The sequence below is a fragment of the Acinonyx jubatus genome, chromosome A3 (genome assembly GCF_027475565.1).
Source record: "Acinonyx jubatus isolate Ajub_Pintada_27869175 chromosome A3, VMU_Ajub_asm_v1.0, whole genome shotgun sequence".
Lineage (NCBI taxonomy): Eukaryota > Metazoa > Chordata > Mammalia > Carnivora > Felidae > Acinonyx > Acinonyx jubatus.
In genome coordinates, this window is record NC_069388.1 from 124,486,842 (window position 1) to 124,502,953 (window position 16,112).

The 16,112-nt window shown below is 33.9% G+C and overlaps 1 protein-coding gene across 3 annotated transcripts in view; it reads right to left on the bottom strand.

The window, feature by feature from the left end:
- Positions 1-3,778: 3,778 nt before the first annotated feature.
- Positions 3,779-16,112, bottom strand: part of GEN1 (GEN1 Holliday junction 5' flap endonuclease) — a 31,929-nt gene continuing 19,595 nt past the window's right edge. For 2 of the 3 annotated variants that reach the window (XM_053201209.1, XM_053201208.1), the window contains exons 7-15: positions 15,990-16,081; positions 13,935-14,085; positions 13,596-13,632; positions 13,424-13,504; positions 11,859-11,989; positions 10,448-10,509; positions 8,945-9,085; positions 6,949-8,190; positions 3,779-6,512 (exon numbers count right to left, since the gene is read on the bottom strand). In XM_053201209.1, the coding sequence (XP_053057184.1) occupies positions 6,331-6,512; positions 6,949-8,190; positions 8,945-9,085; positions 10,448-10,509; positions 11,859-11,989; positions 13,424-13,504; positions 13,596-13,632; positions 13,935-14,085; positions 15,990-16,081 (2,119 nt within the window). In that variant the 3' untranslated portion in view covers positions 3,779-6,330. Of the gene's footprint in view, positions 6,513-6,539; positions 8,191-8,944; positions 9,086-10,447; positions 10,510-11,858; positions 11,990-13,423; positions 13,505-13,595; positions 13,633-13,934; positions 14,086-15,989; positions 16,082-16,112 lie in introns of those variants that run through there. The other variant, XM_015078372.3, reaches the window with a different exon arrangement.

Consider the following 16,112-nt stretch of genomic DNA (forward strand, 5'->3'; position numbering starts at 1 on the left):
ATTTCCCTATCTTGCTCTAGATTGTCAATTCCTTGCAAGTAAAAATTGGGTATTACGCCACCCTGTATTTCCTGGCAGTCCCTGGCATTTGAATAACTATTGCTGGGGTCAATCAATGTGCACTATCCAAGTGACTTCACTTGGAACTAGGTACCAGTTACAGCAAGACTTGGAACTACATCAAAGGTTAAATGAAAAATAAGAGAAGAGAAACTTTCAAAAAGTTCAATAGTCCCAAACTCTGGAGAAAGGTAAATTTGAGACTATTTAACTTTAGTAACATGGAAGCCAAATTGGTGACTTTGACAGGAAAATGTAAATAATGAACAAAGATAAACTACCCGATTTCAAGACTTGCTATAAAGCTACAGTAATTGAGCCAGTGTGGTACTGGAATGATAGATCAGCGGAAAGAAGAGAGGTCAGCAATAGACCTACACTCATGGTTGAATGATTTTCAACAAAGGAGCCAAGGTAATTCAATGAGGTAAAAGGTATGTTTTTGTAACAAACTGTGGTGGCACAACTGGGTATCTGTATGGAGAAAAAAATGTTCTTCAATCATTACCTCTTTTCACATGCAAAAATAAACTTAAAATGAATCATAAACCAAAATATAAGAGATAAAAAACCATTAAACTTGTAGAAGAAAAAACAGGAAAATTAGTTGGGACACTGAGTTAGACAAAGACATCTTAAATAGGCTACTGAAAACAAAAATTAATAAAATAAACATCAAAGTTTAAAACATTTCAGTCTTTGAGACACACAGTTAAAATAAAAAGATAAGCCAGACTCAGACAAAATATTTGGTTTTTTTTAAATTTTTTTTTAACGTTTATTTATTTTTGAGACAGAGAGAGACAGAGCATGAACAGGGGAGGGGCAGAGAGAGAGGGAGACACAGAATCTGAAACAGGCTCCGGGCTCTGAGCGGTCAGCACAGAGCCCGACGCGGGGCTTGAATTCACGGACCGTGAGATCATGACCTGAGGTGAAGTCAGACGCTTAACCAACCGAGCCACCCAGGCGCCCCTGAGACAAAATATCTGTAAAGCACATATCTAACAAAGGGCTTATATCTAGAAAAAATAGAGCCCTTATGATTTAATAACAAGAAGACAAATAACCCAATTAAAAATTGGCCAGAAAAAATTGCAATTTCATAAGAGATATATGAATGGGTAATATGGACATAAGATCCTTCATGTCACCAGTTTTCAGGAAAATGAAAATAAAGCCAAAGGAGATATCACTACACACTTACTAGAATGGCTAAAATGAAAGACTGACCATAGTAAGTTTTGGTGATGATACGGTGTGACTAGGACTCCCACATATTGCTGGTGGGAACACAAAATGATTCTGCACCTTTGGAAAAGAGTGTGGCAGTAGGTTAACAATTTCAACATATGCTGACCAAAGATCCCTACATCCCCAAACATCCCTAGATGTTTATCAAAGAGAAATTAAATGTCCATCTGAAGATCTGTATCTGAATATTCATGGTTATATTATTCATAATAACCAAAGTATAAAAACCAACTTTACTTCTCATCAACTGATGGAGGAAAAAATGGCAGCATATTAACACTATGACATACTATTCTGCAAGAAAAGGAACAGAGTATTAATATACACAACATAGATAAGTCTTAAAAACATGTGCTAAGTAAAAGTCAAACACAAAGACTACATACTGAATGGTCCCATTTATAGAAATTCTAGAAAGGCAAAACATTGTGAAAGAAAGTATCAGTGGTTGTCTGGGATCAAGGTAATCTGAGAGGGTTAACTACAAAGGAGCATAAAGAAGGAAACATGAGGACGATGAGACTTTTCTATATCCTGATTATGGTGGAAGTTATACAACTGTATACACTTAACCAAAACTCATCAGACTTTGCACTGAAAATGAGTGGATTTTAGTGTACATAAACTATACTTCAAAAAAGGAAAAAGTCAGTTAAGTGAAAAAGGAATTGAGTCCTTAGCTAGATCTCTGAGAACATAATCAAGATAATTAGCATGGGGTGTAGGATCAGGTGAGCAGTTCCAAACAAAATCAATTACTCCAAAGTAAAATTTCACCGTCGTTGATGAATGGATAAAGATGTGGTTATACCTATATACCACATATATGGTATATATCTATATACCACATCTTCTTTATCTATATCTATCTATATCTATATCTATCTATATACATATATACAGAAAAAAATATATATACTGTTACTCAACAATCAAAAAGAATGAACTCTTGCCATTTGCAACTAGGTGGATGGAACTGGGAAGTATTATACTACGCAAAATTAGTCGAGAAAGACAAATATGATTTCACTCATATGAAGAATTTAAGACACTAAACAGATGAACATAAGGGAAGGGAAGCAAATAATATAAAAACAGGGAGGGGGACAAAATATACGACTTAAATATAGAGAACAAATGGAGGGTTGCTGGAGGGGTTGTGGGAGAGGGGATGGGCTAAATGGGTAAGGGGCATTAAGGAATCTACTCCTGAAATCATTGTTTCACTATATGCTAACTTGAATGTAAATTAAACAACAAATAAATTAATTTAAAAAAATTTCACCGTCATCTCCTTCAATACTAGTCCTGGGAGGGGGCGCCTAGGTGGCTCACTCCATTAAGCATCCAACTTCGGCTCAGTTCATGATCTCGCAGACCGTGAGTTCGAGCCGTGCATCGGGCTCTGCGCTGACAGCTCAATAGTAGTCCCGGGTTGTGCAACTGTAACCTCAGAACATAGAGACAGCTGTACACACATCTGTGCAATAAGGTCCAATTAAAATCAAAAGTATAGTTTCCTTGAAAAAAATTAAATATGTACATCGTATGGGCATTTAAAATTTAGGTTACTAAAATATGTGAGTGCTAGCTCAAACTTTAAACTGTGGTTATTTTACCAGAAAAATGCCATTCTTGGTAAATACACTGTCAAGTTTTTCTAATGTCTGGTCTTCGAAGCAAATTTACTATTTTCATGTGTACAGTAAATGCATATCATTTATAATTTTTTAAACTATTAAAGGATATTTGGAGGATTCTTAAAAGGAAACTTACAACAAAATCAATGTGTTTAAGAGGCACTCAGCTGATTTAGTTCACATATTTGACATTCCATAGTTTAGATGGCCTTAGAGACTCAAAAATGCTTCAACTAATGTACATTTATCAATAGTTAAAATCAAACATGACATTCACATCTGACATATCTCTAGGCATCTGGGCAAAAATACACGAGTGACATGAGTCATTAAAGAGTAAAACACATCATATTTATTGATATGGAATAATTTCTAAGATACATTAATATATTGGTACAGAACACCTCCGGAAGGATCTACAAGAAATTAGGCACTGTGTTTGCCTCTAGAGGCAATTCTATAAGAATTGGAGTCTGGTCATTAGGGTAGAAAGCCGACTGAATTTTTCACTCTATACTTTTGGACTATTTCATCTTTTTAATTAACCATTGAAATTCCTACCTTAAAAAATAACTTATTTAAATACACACACACACACACACACACACACACACACACACACACACACACACAATCTGTTGAATTAGGCTTAGGTGGGATCCTTGAGAGCAGAGGACTGATTGCCTTTATTTAGGATTCCACTTGCCTAGGATTTTATATATAGTGAGTGCTCTACACTTTTCTAAAACAGGTAAACTTGATTCAAAGCATTTTATATATATATTTAAGGAAATGTTCAAAAAAAATAAAATCACAATCTCAGCAAAAGCACAAAAATTCACAAGTATTACAAATTTAATTTTAAAACATAGCATAATGTAATAAATACTAGATAAATAAGCCACAATTTCATCTCCAGTCTTAGGAAAACCTCTTTGTTACTCTGGACTTGTTTTCTAATCTATAATATAATGATGCCAGTGTATAAATGGGGAGGTTAGAGTATAAACATTTTAGATATTAAAGAGTTTGGACAGGCATAATGCTGTACAATTCCTTTTTGTTTTTAATGTGTTTTTGTTTATTGTGATATAATTAATGTGATATAATTCACATACCACAGAATATATCTATTTAAATCACACCATTCAATGGTTTTAGTAAATTCAGAATTTTGCAATCATCACTGCAATCAACTTTAGAACATTTTCCTTATCCACCCACTTCCCCCAAAAAACCATCCCGTTAGCATTCATTTTCCCTTCTCCATCCTCAACCTTCCCTCCTCTCCCACATCCCCCATAGCCTTTGGTAACCATCAGTCTACTTTCTGTTTCTACAGATTATAGATATACCTATTTACCTATTTGGAATTTTGTACATAGATTGAATCATACATGTCATCTTTTCCAACTGGCCTCTCATTTAGCATGCTTTCAAGGTTTATCATATTGTAACAGGTATCAGTACTTCATTTTCTTCTTATTGCCAATATTCCACTGTATTGATATACCACATTTTGTTTACCCATTCATCAGTTGATGGACATTTGGGTTGTTTCCACTTTGGGGCTATTATGAATTATGCTGCTATGGACATTTGTGTAAAGGTTTTTGTGTGGACACAGGTCTTCATTTCTCTTGGGTATATTTTTGGAAGTGGTTCTGCTGGATCATATGGTAACTATGTTTAACCCTTTGAGGAACCACCTAACTTTTTCCAAAACGGCTGCCCCATTTTACATTCCTACCAGTAGGATAGGAGGGTTCCGGTTTCTCCACATCGTCACAAACACTTGTTGTTATCCGTCTTCATGATTCTGGCCATCCTATTAGGTGTAATGTAGTAACTCATTGTGGTTTTGATTTATGTTTTTCTGATAACTAATGACTTTGAGTTTTTCCATGTGCTTACTGGCCATTTGTACATCTTCAGAGAAGTGTTTATTCAGATATATTTATTCATTTGTTTTTTTGAGTCGTAAGAGCTATTGAGACACATGTTTCTAGTTACAAGTCCTCTATCACATTTATCATTTGAAAATATTTTCTACTTTTTATGGGTTGTTTCTTCATTTTGATGGTATCCTCTGAAACACAAAAATTGTTGGTTTTAATCAAGTACGATGTATTTACTTTTGTTGTCTGAGCTTTTGGTGCCAGATCTAAGAAATCTTTACCTAATCCAAAGTCACAAAGACATATGTCTATGTTTTCTTCTAAGAGTTTTGTAGTTTGCAACCAGGTCTTTGATCCATTTTTGAGTTAATATGGTATGAGGTAGTGCTCAAAACTCATCCTTTTGCGTATGGATATCCAGTAGTACCAGTAGAATTTCTCAAAGAAAACTGTTTCCCCATTGAACTGTGTTGGTACTCTGGTTGCAAATCAATTGAACATAAATGTTAGGGTGTATGTCTGGACCCTCAATTCCATCCCATTGATCTATAGGTCTACCTTTATGCCATTACAGCACATTCTTCATTACTGAAACCTTAGAGTAAGTTTGAAATCAGAATCAGGAAGAGCAAGTTCTCTCATTTATTTTTTTAAAAAATTGTTTCACCTATTCTGTGTCCCTTAAATTTCCATATGGATTTTAGCATCAGGTTGTACTCTGGTGCAAATAAATCAGCTGGAATTGATGGAGATTGCATCGAATCTGGAAACTAGTTTGGGCAATATTGCCATCTTAATATCAAGTGGTCTGATCCAAGAACATGAGATGTCTTTCCATTTATTAGGTGCTCTTTTTTTTGAACAGTATTTTATAATTTTGAGTAAAAATTTTATACTTCTTTTGTTAAATTAATTCCAAAGTATTTTATCCCTTTTGATGCTATTGTGAACAGAATTTACTTAATTTCATTAGTATTATTCACTGTGGGTATATAGAAATATAATTGATGTTTGCATATTGATCTTTTATTTATTAGTTCTAATAGTTTTTAGTGGGTTCATTAGAATTTTGTAGATACAAAATCTTGTCATCTGCAAATAACAACAGTTTTACTTTTTGCTTTCCAACCTGGTTACCTCTAGAGTTTTTGAATGCTAAATAAATTTATGTAAAACTTAATATTTAGAGTTATTCAAGTTAATATTGTACAAATTTTTATTTTTTAAAAATAAAGGAAATAAAGTGCTACAGAAAGAAAAAAAAGAAAACAGAAAAGCCAATACATTGGAGGAAAGAAACCTGGTTCCCACACCATTATTAATTAGTTGTGCGATCCTGAGCAAATTTCTAAGTCTCTTCCCATCATACATTCTATCTTGCAGATCTTTTTCCATTTGGCATACTGTGAACTCCCGGGGTTATGTAAGAAGTAGCTTTCCTCAGTTTAGTCAGCCATTACAACCATGATTTTTCCTAATTATTTTGAGCATCTTCCTCCTTTTCCATTTTTGCCCCTCATGAAAAGAATAAGATTAGCACAACTGGAAGAGCACCCTAAATGTATCTTCATATTGACAGAAAATACAACTCTCAGGAAAAGCACAACAGAAGACATTGAGAGAGAGTAGGCAATTACAGAGTTATCCTCTTGGGAACAAGCTGAAATAAAAAAAACAAAACTTTAGAGGTTTGTGAACAAAATGAATAAAAGTGAGCAAATAGATGAAGCATTTTCCTAGTACTGTATCAACATTTTAAAGCTTTAACTAAAGAAAAATCAAGAACGATATAAAAATGGCAAAAGTATGTTTTAGAAATGTACATTATCTGAAGTTTTTCTCACAAGGATCACCTTTTAAAACCAAAGTTTTAGGTAACGTCTTTTATTACAATTTTAATTAAAAATGGAAAAGAGTGTCTCATGACATACAGAAGCACATTACATTTTTATGCCAAATGCAGAGATTATGTGTTAATGGTACTAAAATACTACATTATATTTAAATATTTTTAATTTCATTTCAAGAGTTTTGGAACCTTAGTTTTAATCTTTGACATAAAGGAAGAGGACTACCCAAACAAGTACCACAGTCACCTTTGTCCTTAGGATGCTGTAGAAAACCCAGAGAACCTTTAGCTGCATCTGGGAAACAGTCTTCCTTTCCAGTTGTGTCGTAAGCCTGGGCACACTGTTCAGTTTCTTTAATATGTATTTTAGGATTATTCAACTTGTTGGCATCATCTTTCTTGAACAGGGCTGGATAATGCTTCTGAGAACGAGGCTTCATTTTTTGAGTTGTGTATTTAGCTTTCCCAAACACTGGGACACTTTCTTCATCAGAGGAATGTCTGTCAAGGCAAACACTCTTCTTCATTACACTTTTCTGAGTGCTTTGCACATCAACTTTTCTATTATAATCTAAAGCAGTATTTGATGGTCCACCTCTGGAGGTCTTTACTATTACTGGGTTATTGACAGAATAAGGTACAGAAGTATTCATTTTATAGTTTTCTTGAAATAGAGAGTATCCTTTTAGAACGTTAGATTTTCTAGATTCATTTTGCAAATGATTTCCTAGAAGATCCTTTGAAAGATGTGATTGACAATCAGAACCATTGTTAGCAATACAAGATTCTTTTATGGTAACTAGGGACAAAGTCTTCAGGTCGACATTTGGTTGTGCATTATCCGGAGGATACGATGATTTTATATGTATTCGTTCCTTTAAAGGCAAATCTTGAAGATGTAAATCAGTAATGCCAGAAAGTAGATGTTCTTCAGTATCATCAATCTTTTGAAGATCCCTATCCAATACTTCATTAATGTCTGTGGTGCACCATTCTGATGCAAAGGACGATTGTTCTGGGATATTTTTAAAATTTTCAGTGATGGCTGTTTCAAGTTCTGATTTTAAACCATGAGAGCAAGTGGTTCTTGGAATAGCTGGAGAATTACTAAAAGAAGTACCTTCCCAGTCAATGGTGCTTAAGTGTAGATCAGCAATCACCGATACATTATAGGATGAGGTACTAGGTTGAGTAGATTCTGGAATTAGAGACTTACTGACAGCTGTAATTTGCTGCATAGGCAAAGGTCCTGGAGAAAACATTAAATGTTCTTGTGTATTCAAACAAGGGGTATCTTCAGGTAAAAGCAAGCTATTCAATGATGCAGAAATAGATTTCTGGGATAATGGACAATGAGGGGTAATTTCCAAATTTAACTTGGAATTCTGCTTAGAAAAGATGTCACATGTGGGGTTTAAAGTCATCTGTGACTGGAAATTCTTATTATCTGATTCTGGCCAATTGTTTTCTTTATGCTTAATTTTCAAGCCTGAAAAGAAAAAAAATAGAGCATTATTAAAATCGATTTCATTTTCCCTACCTTGAGTAAATAAAAGAGTGCAGATCAGAAATTTTCTGTATGAGCAATTTTTGCCTTTTTTTGTCTCAGTGTATTCCTAGAAACTATATTATAATCATAACAAAATAATTATTAACAAAATATTATAAAATATTTTCTTTTGGAAACAATGTTATAATTGAATTTTTTTCTCATCAAGTTCTTGGAAATAAAGAAAATGTATTTATAATCCAAAAGATGTTATATATACTAGTTGCTCGCTAAGTGGTTAGTACAATTACTATTAACACTTGGTTTATTTAGCAGTCACAGAGTAGAATGGTTTACTCATGGCTTTAAACAAAATATGTCAAGGGGTGCCTGGGTGGCTCAGTCAGTTAAGCATCCAACTTTGGCTCAGGTCATAATCTCATGGTCTGTGAGTTTGAGCCCTGCATCGGGCTCTGTGCTGACAGGTAAGAGCCTGGAACCTGCTTCAGATTCTGTGTGTGTGTGTGTCTCTCTCTCTCTCTTCCCTCTTCTGCTCACGCTTTCTCTCTCAAAAATAAACATTAAAAACATTTTTAAAAATTTTTTTAAAAGAAGTATTTCAAGACAAAGAAGCAAGAGTATAATCCTAGCTCTTGATTTCATAGAACTTTCAGCAAAATATAGACAAGATAGATTCAAATAGAACATTAAACATTTGTGTGTGGTATAAACAGCTATCAAATGTGATACTTACTTTTTTGTTTCTTCCCTTTTATTTCTAAGTTTTGTTTTTGGTAAACAGCAACAATCTCGGGATAAGCTGCTTCAAACAACGATAATTCTTCTATTGTTTTTAGAACCAATTCTCCATGTTTATCTTCCATAGCATAATATTCTAAAAGATTAAAAATACAGTAAAAACAGCCTTAACTGAAGGTTTGTAAAATTCAATTTTTCTAGGTAACTAAATCATGAGCAAATCAACGATTCATTACAAATCTTGCTTTACAATATCTCTATTCTAATAATTTATTGATACTAGTGCAGAATTGATTTTCTTCTGCCTTGCAAGACCTGGAAAATGATTCCTTTCAAAATTAGAACTTTAAATTCTCTTGCTTTAAAGATGGTACTTACAGAATAGAAAACTTTGTTTAGATAAGGTTAGTTGGTTTGAATTCAGTAGGAGTGTTAAAATTTCCAGAAAAAGAGTGGGAACAGTTTCCTAAAACCACAACATTAACTTTCTTTAGTGGTGGCTTCTGAAAAGAACAGAACTGAGGATATACTCAGGCTCACTGGACGCACAAGTGGCTGATACATGAAAATGAGAATGCTTGCATGCTGAATTTACAATAAGGTGTATAAATAGTAGGTTAGGTACTTATGTTTATCCTACATGAGTGCAAAGCTGCATGAGAAGCCACACTATAGTGAAAATATTAGTTGATGAGTTTAAAGTACAAAGAGAGGAAACAGGTAACTTAAACTATTTCCTAGTTAAACAGCTTGCTTACATCTTCTCCCTTAAGCAATAGAACCCACAAGAACGATGCTCGATTCTGGACAGAGGAGATGTACTGCCGAACTGGGTCAATGCTATTTTCTTTCCTGAAAATATATGACAGTTGGTGGAACTGTTCCTAAACAGTCTTCAAAATTCTTCAGCTATTTTCCTGTTATTGCTTAGTTTATCTAGTTCTTTATAATTTCATTCTTCAAAATCATCTACAACTTAAACTTTCATTGACAAATCTACTGCCTCACTTATTCACATATAGTCACACAATCTAACTTCAAAGCCAGACAGAAATGAATTTGGAATCACTTTCCATTTTAAATGATCTGTGCTTTCCCTGCCTTCAGTTTTGGAGGTAGCTCAGAGTTCACTGCGTTTTTATCTGCAGCAAAATAAGAGTAATTTGACAACTATACATCCCCATAAAAACAAAACAGAGTAAAGAAGGAGAAGACAGCAGCATTTTCTTAATAGAAATCAAAACTGCTTCCATATTATATTCTTAAACATTACAAAATAAATGTCAACTTAAGGTATTAAAATAAAATTACTTGAAATTTTTAACATTTACTATTCATCAAAACTTATTTAAATAGTACAGGTAAACTATGAAGTCAATCCTCAGTGAATGTGATATGTCTTTATTTTTTACATACATACATGTTTTATATATGTATACAATATTTGCTAAATATATATGATTAAATGTTACAAAGTTTGCCTAAAGTGAATACATACCAGGCTTTTCCCATTCTATTTCCAAGCAATGAATTCCATTTCTGATTCGGGTTTTAACAATTCTGAAAAACAAATTCTTCTAATGAGGTCCAACTGCAGTAGGTATTTGGAAATTGGAAATTTGTAGATTATTCAATTTCCATTGATTTTTATTCTATTTTTATAATATTCTAAAAATACTATAAAGAATTATGACATAGTTATTCCTCCGACTAGTTATTCAAGATAATTTTATTGTTAAGTGTACAGAGTTTGTAATTGTTTTACCCTATCAGATTTCATTATTATTCAGTGTTCCTCTTTTCCATAATAATGATCTTTCTTTTAAAGCCTATTTTTTGTTAATAGGGAAGTTTAATCCAGTTACATTTATTGTGACTATTGATTTAGCTGGACTCATTCGTACATCTTATTTTGTGTTTCTGCTACCAAGCTTTTTCTGTGGTACTTCCCCTCTCCTCCTTCCTATATTCTTTTGGTTTGACAATTTTACTTTCCTATTTTATGTATTAATTTTGAAGACAGAGATCGTATTTCTGGTGTTTTAGTGGTTACCCTTCAGTGTTTACATGTATACTTTGGAAGTTTTAGTTTATCATCATCATCATATATTAATCATCAAGCATTATGCAGCTATTTATATACATATTTTTCCAATTTATTAAATTAGCTAATACATTTTATTGATTTCTCTTTATTGATTGACCACTGTTTTTTGTTATCCACATCATCCCTCTAGGTTCATTTTTCTTCTTGCTTAGATACATCCTTTAACAGTGGTTTTAATGAGGATCTGTGATTTACTCACCAACCACTAAATCATGCATTAATGATGTCTAGGTTGCCAATTATTTTTACTCAAAGCTTTGAAATGTTACTCTATCATCTTCTGGCATCTATTAGTGTCATGAAAGATTTGTGTTACCAGATTGACATTCCTTTGTAGTTTATCTTTTTTCTTTGATACTCCCCCCGCCAAACTTTCAGCTTGAAAATTTTCAAACCTTTAGAAAAGTTGCAAGAATAACACAATGAACACTCACATACCCTTCACTGAGTTTCACCAATTCTTAGCTTTTGTTCCTCATTCACTTTACATTTTTGTTCCCTTTCTGGTCCATTGAAATAGTTCTATGGTTAAGCTTGGCTATATCACTTTATGTTTATTTCTTTTAATAATCTGGTATCACTACTTGTTTGAGTAGAAAAGTGTGTGAAGGCACAAACTTACTATGTTAGGTTGACTATAAGCCCTGAATAAGCTCTTAATATTTTCTACTAGACCTTTACTCCAACTTTATATAATGGAGAGCTATACACCCCACTATTAAAGATATTAAGAAGATTATTTTAGATCATAAGATACTCAAATGGAAACACACAGACTTCTTCATTCAATTCTTTATATTACCGAATTGGCTGTAGTTGATTAGAATTCCTTCTACCAAGCTTTCTTTCTATCATGTCATAGTGGGTCAAAAGCACTAACAATTTCTCACATGCATAGTGACTGGGCCACTCCATTTTTTCAAGAGTAAATCTCTGTAAATATAAAACAAAACAAGATTTTGTTATCTCTTGGAGACAAACAGCACTTTTAAGTGGTATTATTTTTTTCCTATTGAATTAACATTAGTTAAAGCAGGATCAATGAGAATATTCATGGAAAGAATAAGGAGTTTCCTAAGGAGGCAACACTGCACAATGATCAAGTGTGAGGGTTGTCAATTTGAACCCTAGTATGGTATTTCTGAGATGTTGGGTAAATTACTTAACCTCTTTTAGCCTCAGGATTTCCATCATAAAATATAACCCAGCTCAGAGATTACAAAGATTAAGTGAAGTTACATGTAATGGGTTAAATATCACAGCAAATTTTAATGTTCAATAAATGTTGGCTGCCATTATTACTACTGAGGTTGGTAGGGATAAGCAACAAGTAGTTACAATTTATTGAACCACTCTGTTTCTCTGGTCACCGTATTAGGGGCTATTATAAATAATATCATTTAATCTTTTTTTTTTAATGTTTAGTTATTAATGTTGAGAGAAAGAGAGCATGAGTGGGGGAGAAGAGCAGAGCAAGAGAAAGACAGAGAGAATTTTTAAGAAAAAATTTTCAATGTTTATTTATTTTTGAGAGAGAGAGAGAGAGAGAGAGAGAGAGAGAGAGAGAGAGAGAGACAGAGTATGAGCAGGGGAGTAGCAGAGAGAGAAAGGGAGACACAGAATCTGAAGCTTGCTCTAGGCTCTGAGCTGTCAGCACAGAGCCCGATGCAGGGCTTGAACCCATGGACAGGACCATGAGATCATGACCTGAGCTGAAGTCTGACACTTAACCGACTGAGCCACGCAGGCACCCCGAGAGAGAGAGAATCTTAAGCAGGCTCCATGCTCATTGTGGAGACTGACGTGGGGCTCAATATCACGACCATGAGATCATGACCTAAGCCAAAATCAAGAGCTGGACACTTAACTGACTGAGCCATCCAGGTGCCCCAATCTCATTTAATCTTCACAGTGACTTCATGAAATAAGTAATATTATTTCTATTTTGAGGATAACACATACCCAGGGTCACAGAGTAAGTGATACACTGTCCAAATTTAAAGTTATGTCACTGATTAAAAATCCCAATGTCCTTTGGTGAACACAGCATAATGTATAAACTTGTCACATTCCTAAGTTGTACACCTGAAACTAATGTAACCTTGTATATCAACTATACTGAAAAAAAAAAAATTCCATTGACCTTGTAAACTATACCACCTTTTATAACAACATACTCAATCCTCAAATTTTCTGGGTGTGGTCTGCAAAGTATGGTTCCTATGTGGCAAAGGAATGAAAACTAGAAATAAATGCTGAAAAATACATGGGCAGTCAATAGCTGTTTTAAATCTCTTAGACCAAAGTGAGTATCCCTTATCTTCCTAGTATCCCACTACATACTATAAGGTAAGTATTTTCTGATACCTGAAACAATAATAAATCAGGTCTTTGGTACCTGATAACCTTCACCAACTTATCCTTGTTCAGAAGGAATTCTTGAATAACCTAGCAAGAGAAAATAAAATAGGAATTCAGATTTCAAACTTTTTAAAAGAACTTCTGAAATAAAACACACATTTGAGCTATTAGTTATTACCTCATGGAAAGGGAATCCCTCACAACCGCAAGCTTTTCTGAAAATAAATTATATACATGTTGTTAATATAATCAGGCAACTCAGCCTCTAAATTCATCTCATCCAATTTCTGCTCATTTAGTGAAAAATGTTCTTGGATAATATCCTAGTCTTCAAGCTTCTCTTTGAGTAAGTATTAAATCACTATCTTCTGAGATAGCCCAATATTTGAACCAAATCAAAAAAAGGATTTTGTGAAATGTTACTAATCTAGACATGGGGGAAGATTATGTGGAAGTAATTTGAGTAGAGGTGTATAAATAGGTAAGGACAGAAAAAATAAGTTAAAAAAAACCTTACTTCTTAATGCTGTTCTCTACTGCACTTAGTTGTCTATCATGCTCTGCACGGTGCCACTCACAAGGACAGCAATATTCATAATCATGTGGTTCACAATATCGATCAGTTTTACACAGATTGCAGCCATTACGTATATGATCCTTAGGTGAACCTTTATGGAAACACAAAGTATGATTTTCACTGCTTTTTAGATTTACTTTCTACACACATCTTTTTTTTTTTTTTTCCCTTATCCAAAATTTTAAAAACGAATACTGCCTAGCAAAGTGCCTAGCATATAGAAAGGTTCCAATACATTTAGGTTGAACAGAATAATGAACACTACAGTAATTCTTAGGACAAAATAGATCCTGAGCTATTATACTTACATGACACTATTTTTGTTTCTATAAATTACTCTTCTATCTGAAAGTGTTAACTTATAACCAGAAGTTACACATTTACAATAATCAACAATTAAAACTTTGTGGTTTATTTGGTAGCTATATGCAAGACAAATGGGATATAATTACTAGCATTAAAAAAGATTACTTAATAGAATAATTCATGAAATGGTTTAATGAGAATATTAAAAGAATATAACAGTTAATTACCTCTGCTAGTTAATTCAGTTACCTCACAGCTATTTTTATTCATTTATTCATTCATTTTTAAAGATTTAATCTTTTAATTAAAAAAATTTTTTTTAATGTTTATTTTTGAGAGAGACAGAGTGAGAGTGGGGGAGGGGCAAGGAGCTACAGAGGGAGACACAGACACAGAATCTGAAGCAGGCTCCTGGCTCCCAGCTGTCAGAGCAGAGCCTGAGGTGGGGGCTCGAACCCATGAATCTCAAGATCATGACTTGAGCTGAAGTTGGACACTTGACCGACTGAGCCATCTAGTTATTCAGAGTTTATTTTTAAGCAACCTCTATACCCACTGTGGGGATCAAACTCACAATCCTGAAATCAAGACTCACATGCTCCACTGACTGAGGAAGCCAGATGCCCCCCTCTACAGCTATTTTTAAACTGCTTGGAACATGAATATACTATGAATGTGGCACAGGTGTGGGGCCCTAGCTCCCTTAGAACGAAAGCATGACCACCTTTAACATTGGTTTGAGAATATAGAAGAGCACATATAATTGATAGAAACTAAAATTGTCATTTTATAAAGTATCAAAAAACTACAGAATGGAATTTTATAAAACATCTTATAAAACTTTTATTTCTTCTATGATTTTCTCTCTAATTTAACAATGTTTCTGAACATATATTAAGACAAATAGATAAAGAATTTCTTTTAAAAGATGAGCTAATAAGATCTCCTAGTCTCTCCTGGGAGTGAAAGGTGTTTCTGATCCAGTATACAGTAATGACATCTTTTTTTTTTTTTTAAACAAGACTAATGAAGAGGAACCAAGCTATTTTCAATAACAATGAACATGTATTAGAAATTAGTGTTAAGTCACTATCTTCATGCAATAAAAACAAATGCTTTCAGTTCGATTTTCCCCTAAGACTTAGCAGGATATATTTTTTTTGTTTAAATGGATTTCTACACTCAAAACATAATTTTAACATCTAAGTAATTTGATATCATAGTTTAAAACTTCACTTATCCTGTATTTATCACTTACATCACATTATTTCAATTAACAATTATTGAGTGCCTACTATGTATATGTGACACAACTCCTGACACCAAGAATTTTCAATCTACTGAAGAAGACAGGTATGTATGTAGGCATGTAAGTATTATAAGATCAGGATGAGGTGCCTGGGTGGTTCAGTTGGTTAAGCCTCCGACTTCGACTCAGGTCATGATCTTAAGGTTCGTGAGCTTGAGCCCCACAATGGACTCTTTGCTGTAGCAGAGAGCCCCTACTGGATCCTCTCTCCCCGTCTCTCTCTGCCCCTCCCCAAATGGCACATGTGAGTGTGTGCATGTGTGTGTGTGCGTGGGAACGCTCTCTCAAAATGAAGTAAAAATTAAAAACAAGAAAACCAGAACAGGATGTGGGTATCAGACACTTATATTCTAGAGATATCACCCCCTATGTCTGCTTACCTGGATGGGAACACACAGAACAATGGGCCAGTTTTTTAATAACTACTGGCTGTGGATCAGAGAAAGAAGGTTTTTCATTCCACTGAGTAAATCTGTAAAGGAAAATGATTTTAAAAGGAAAAC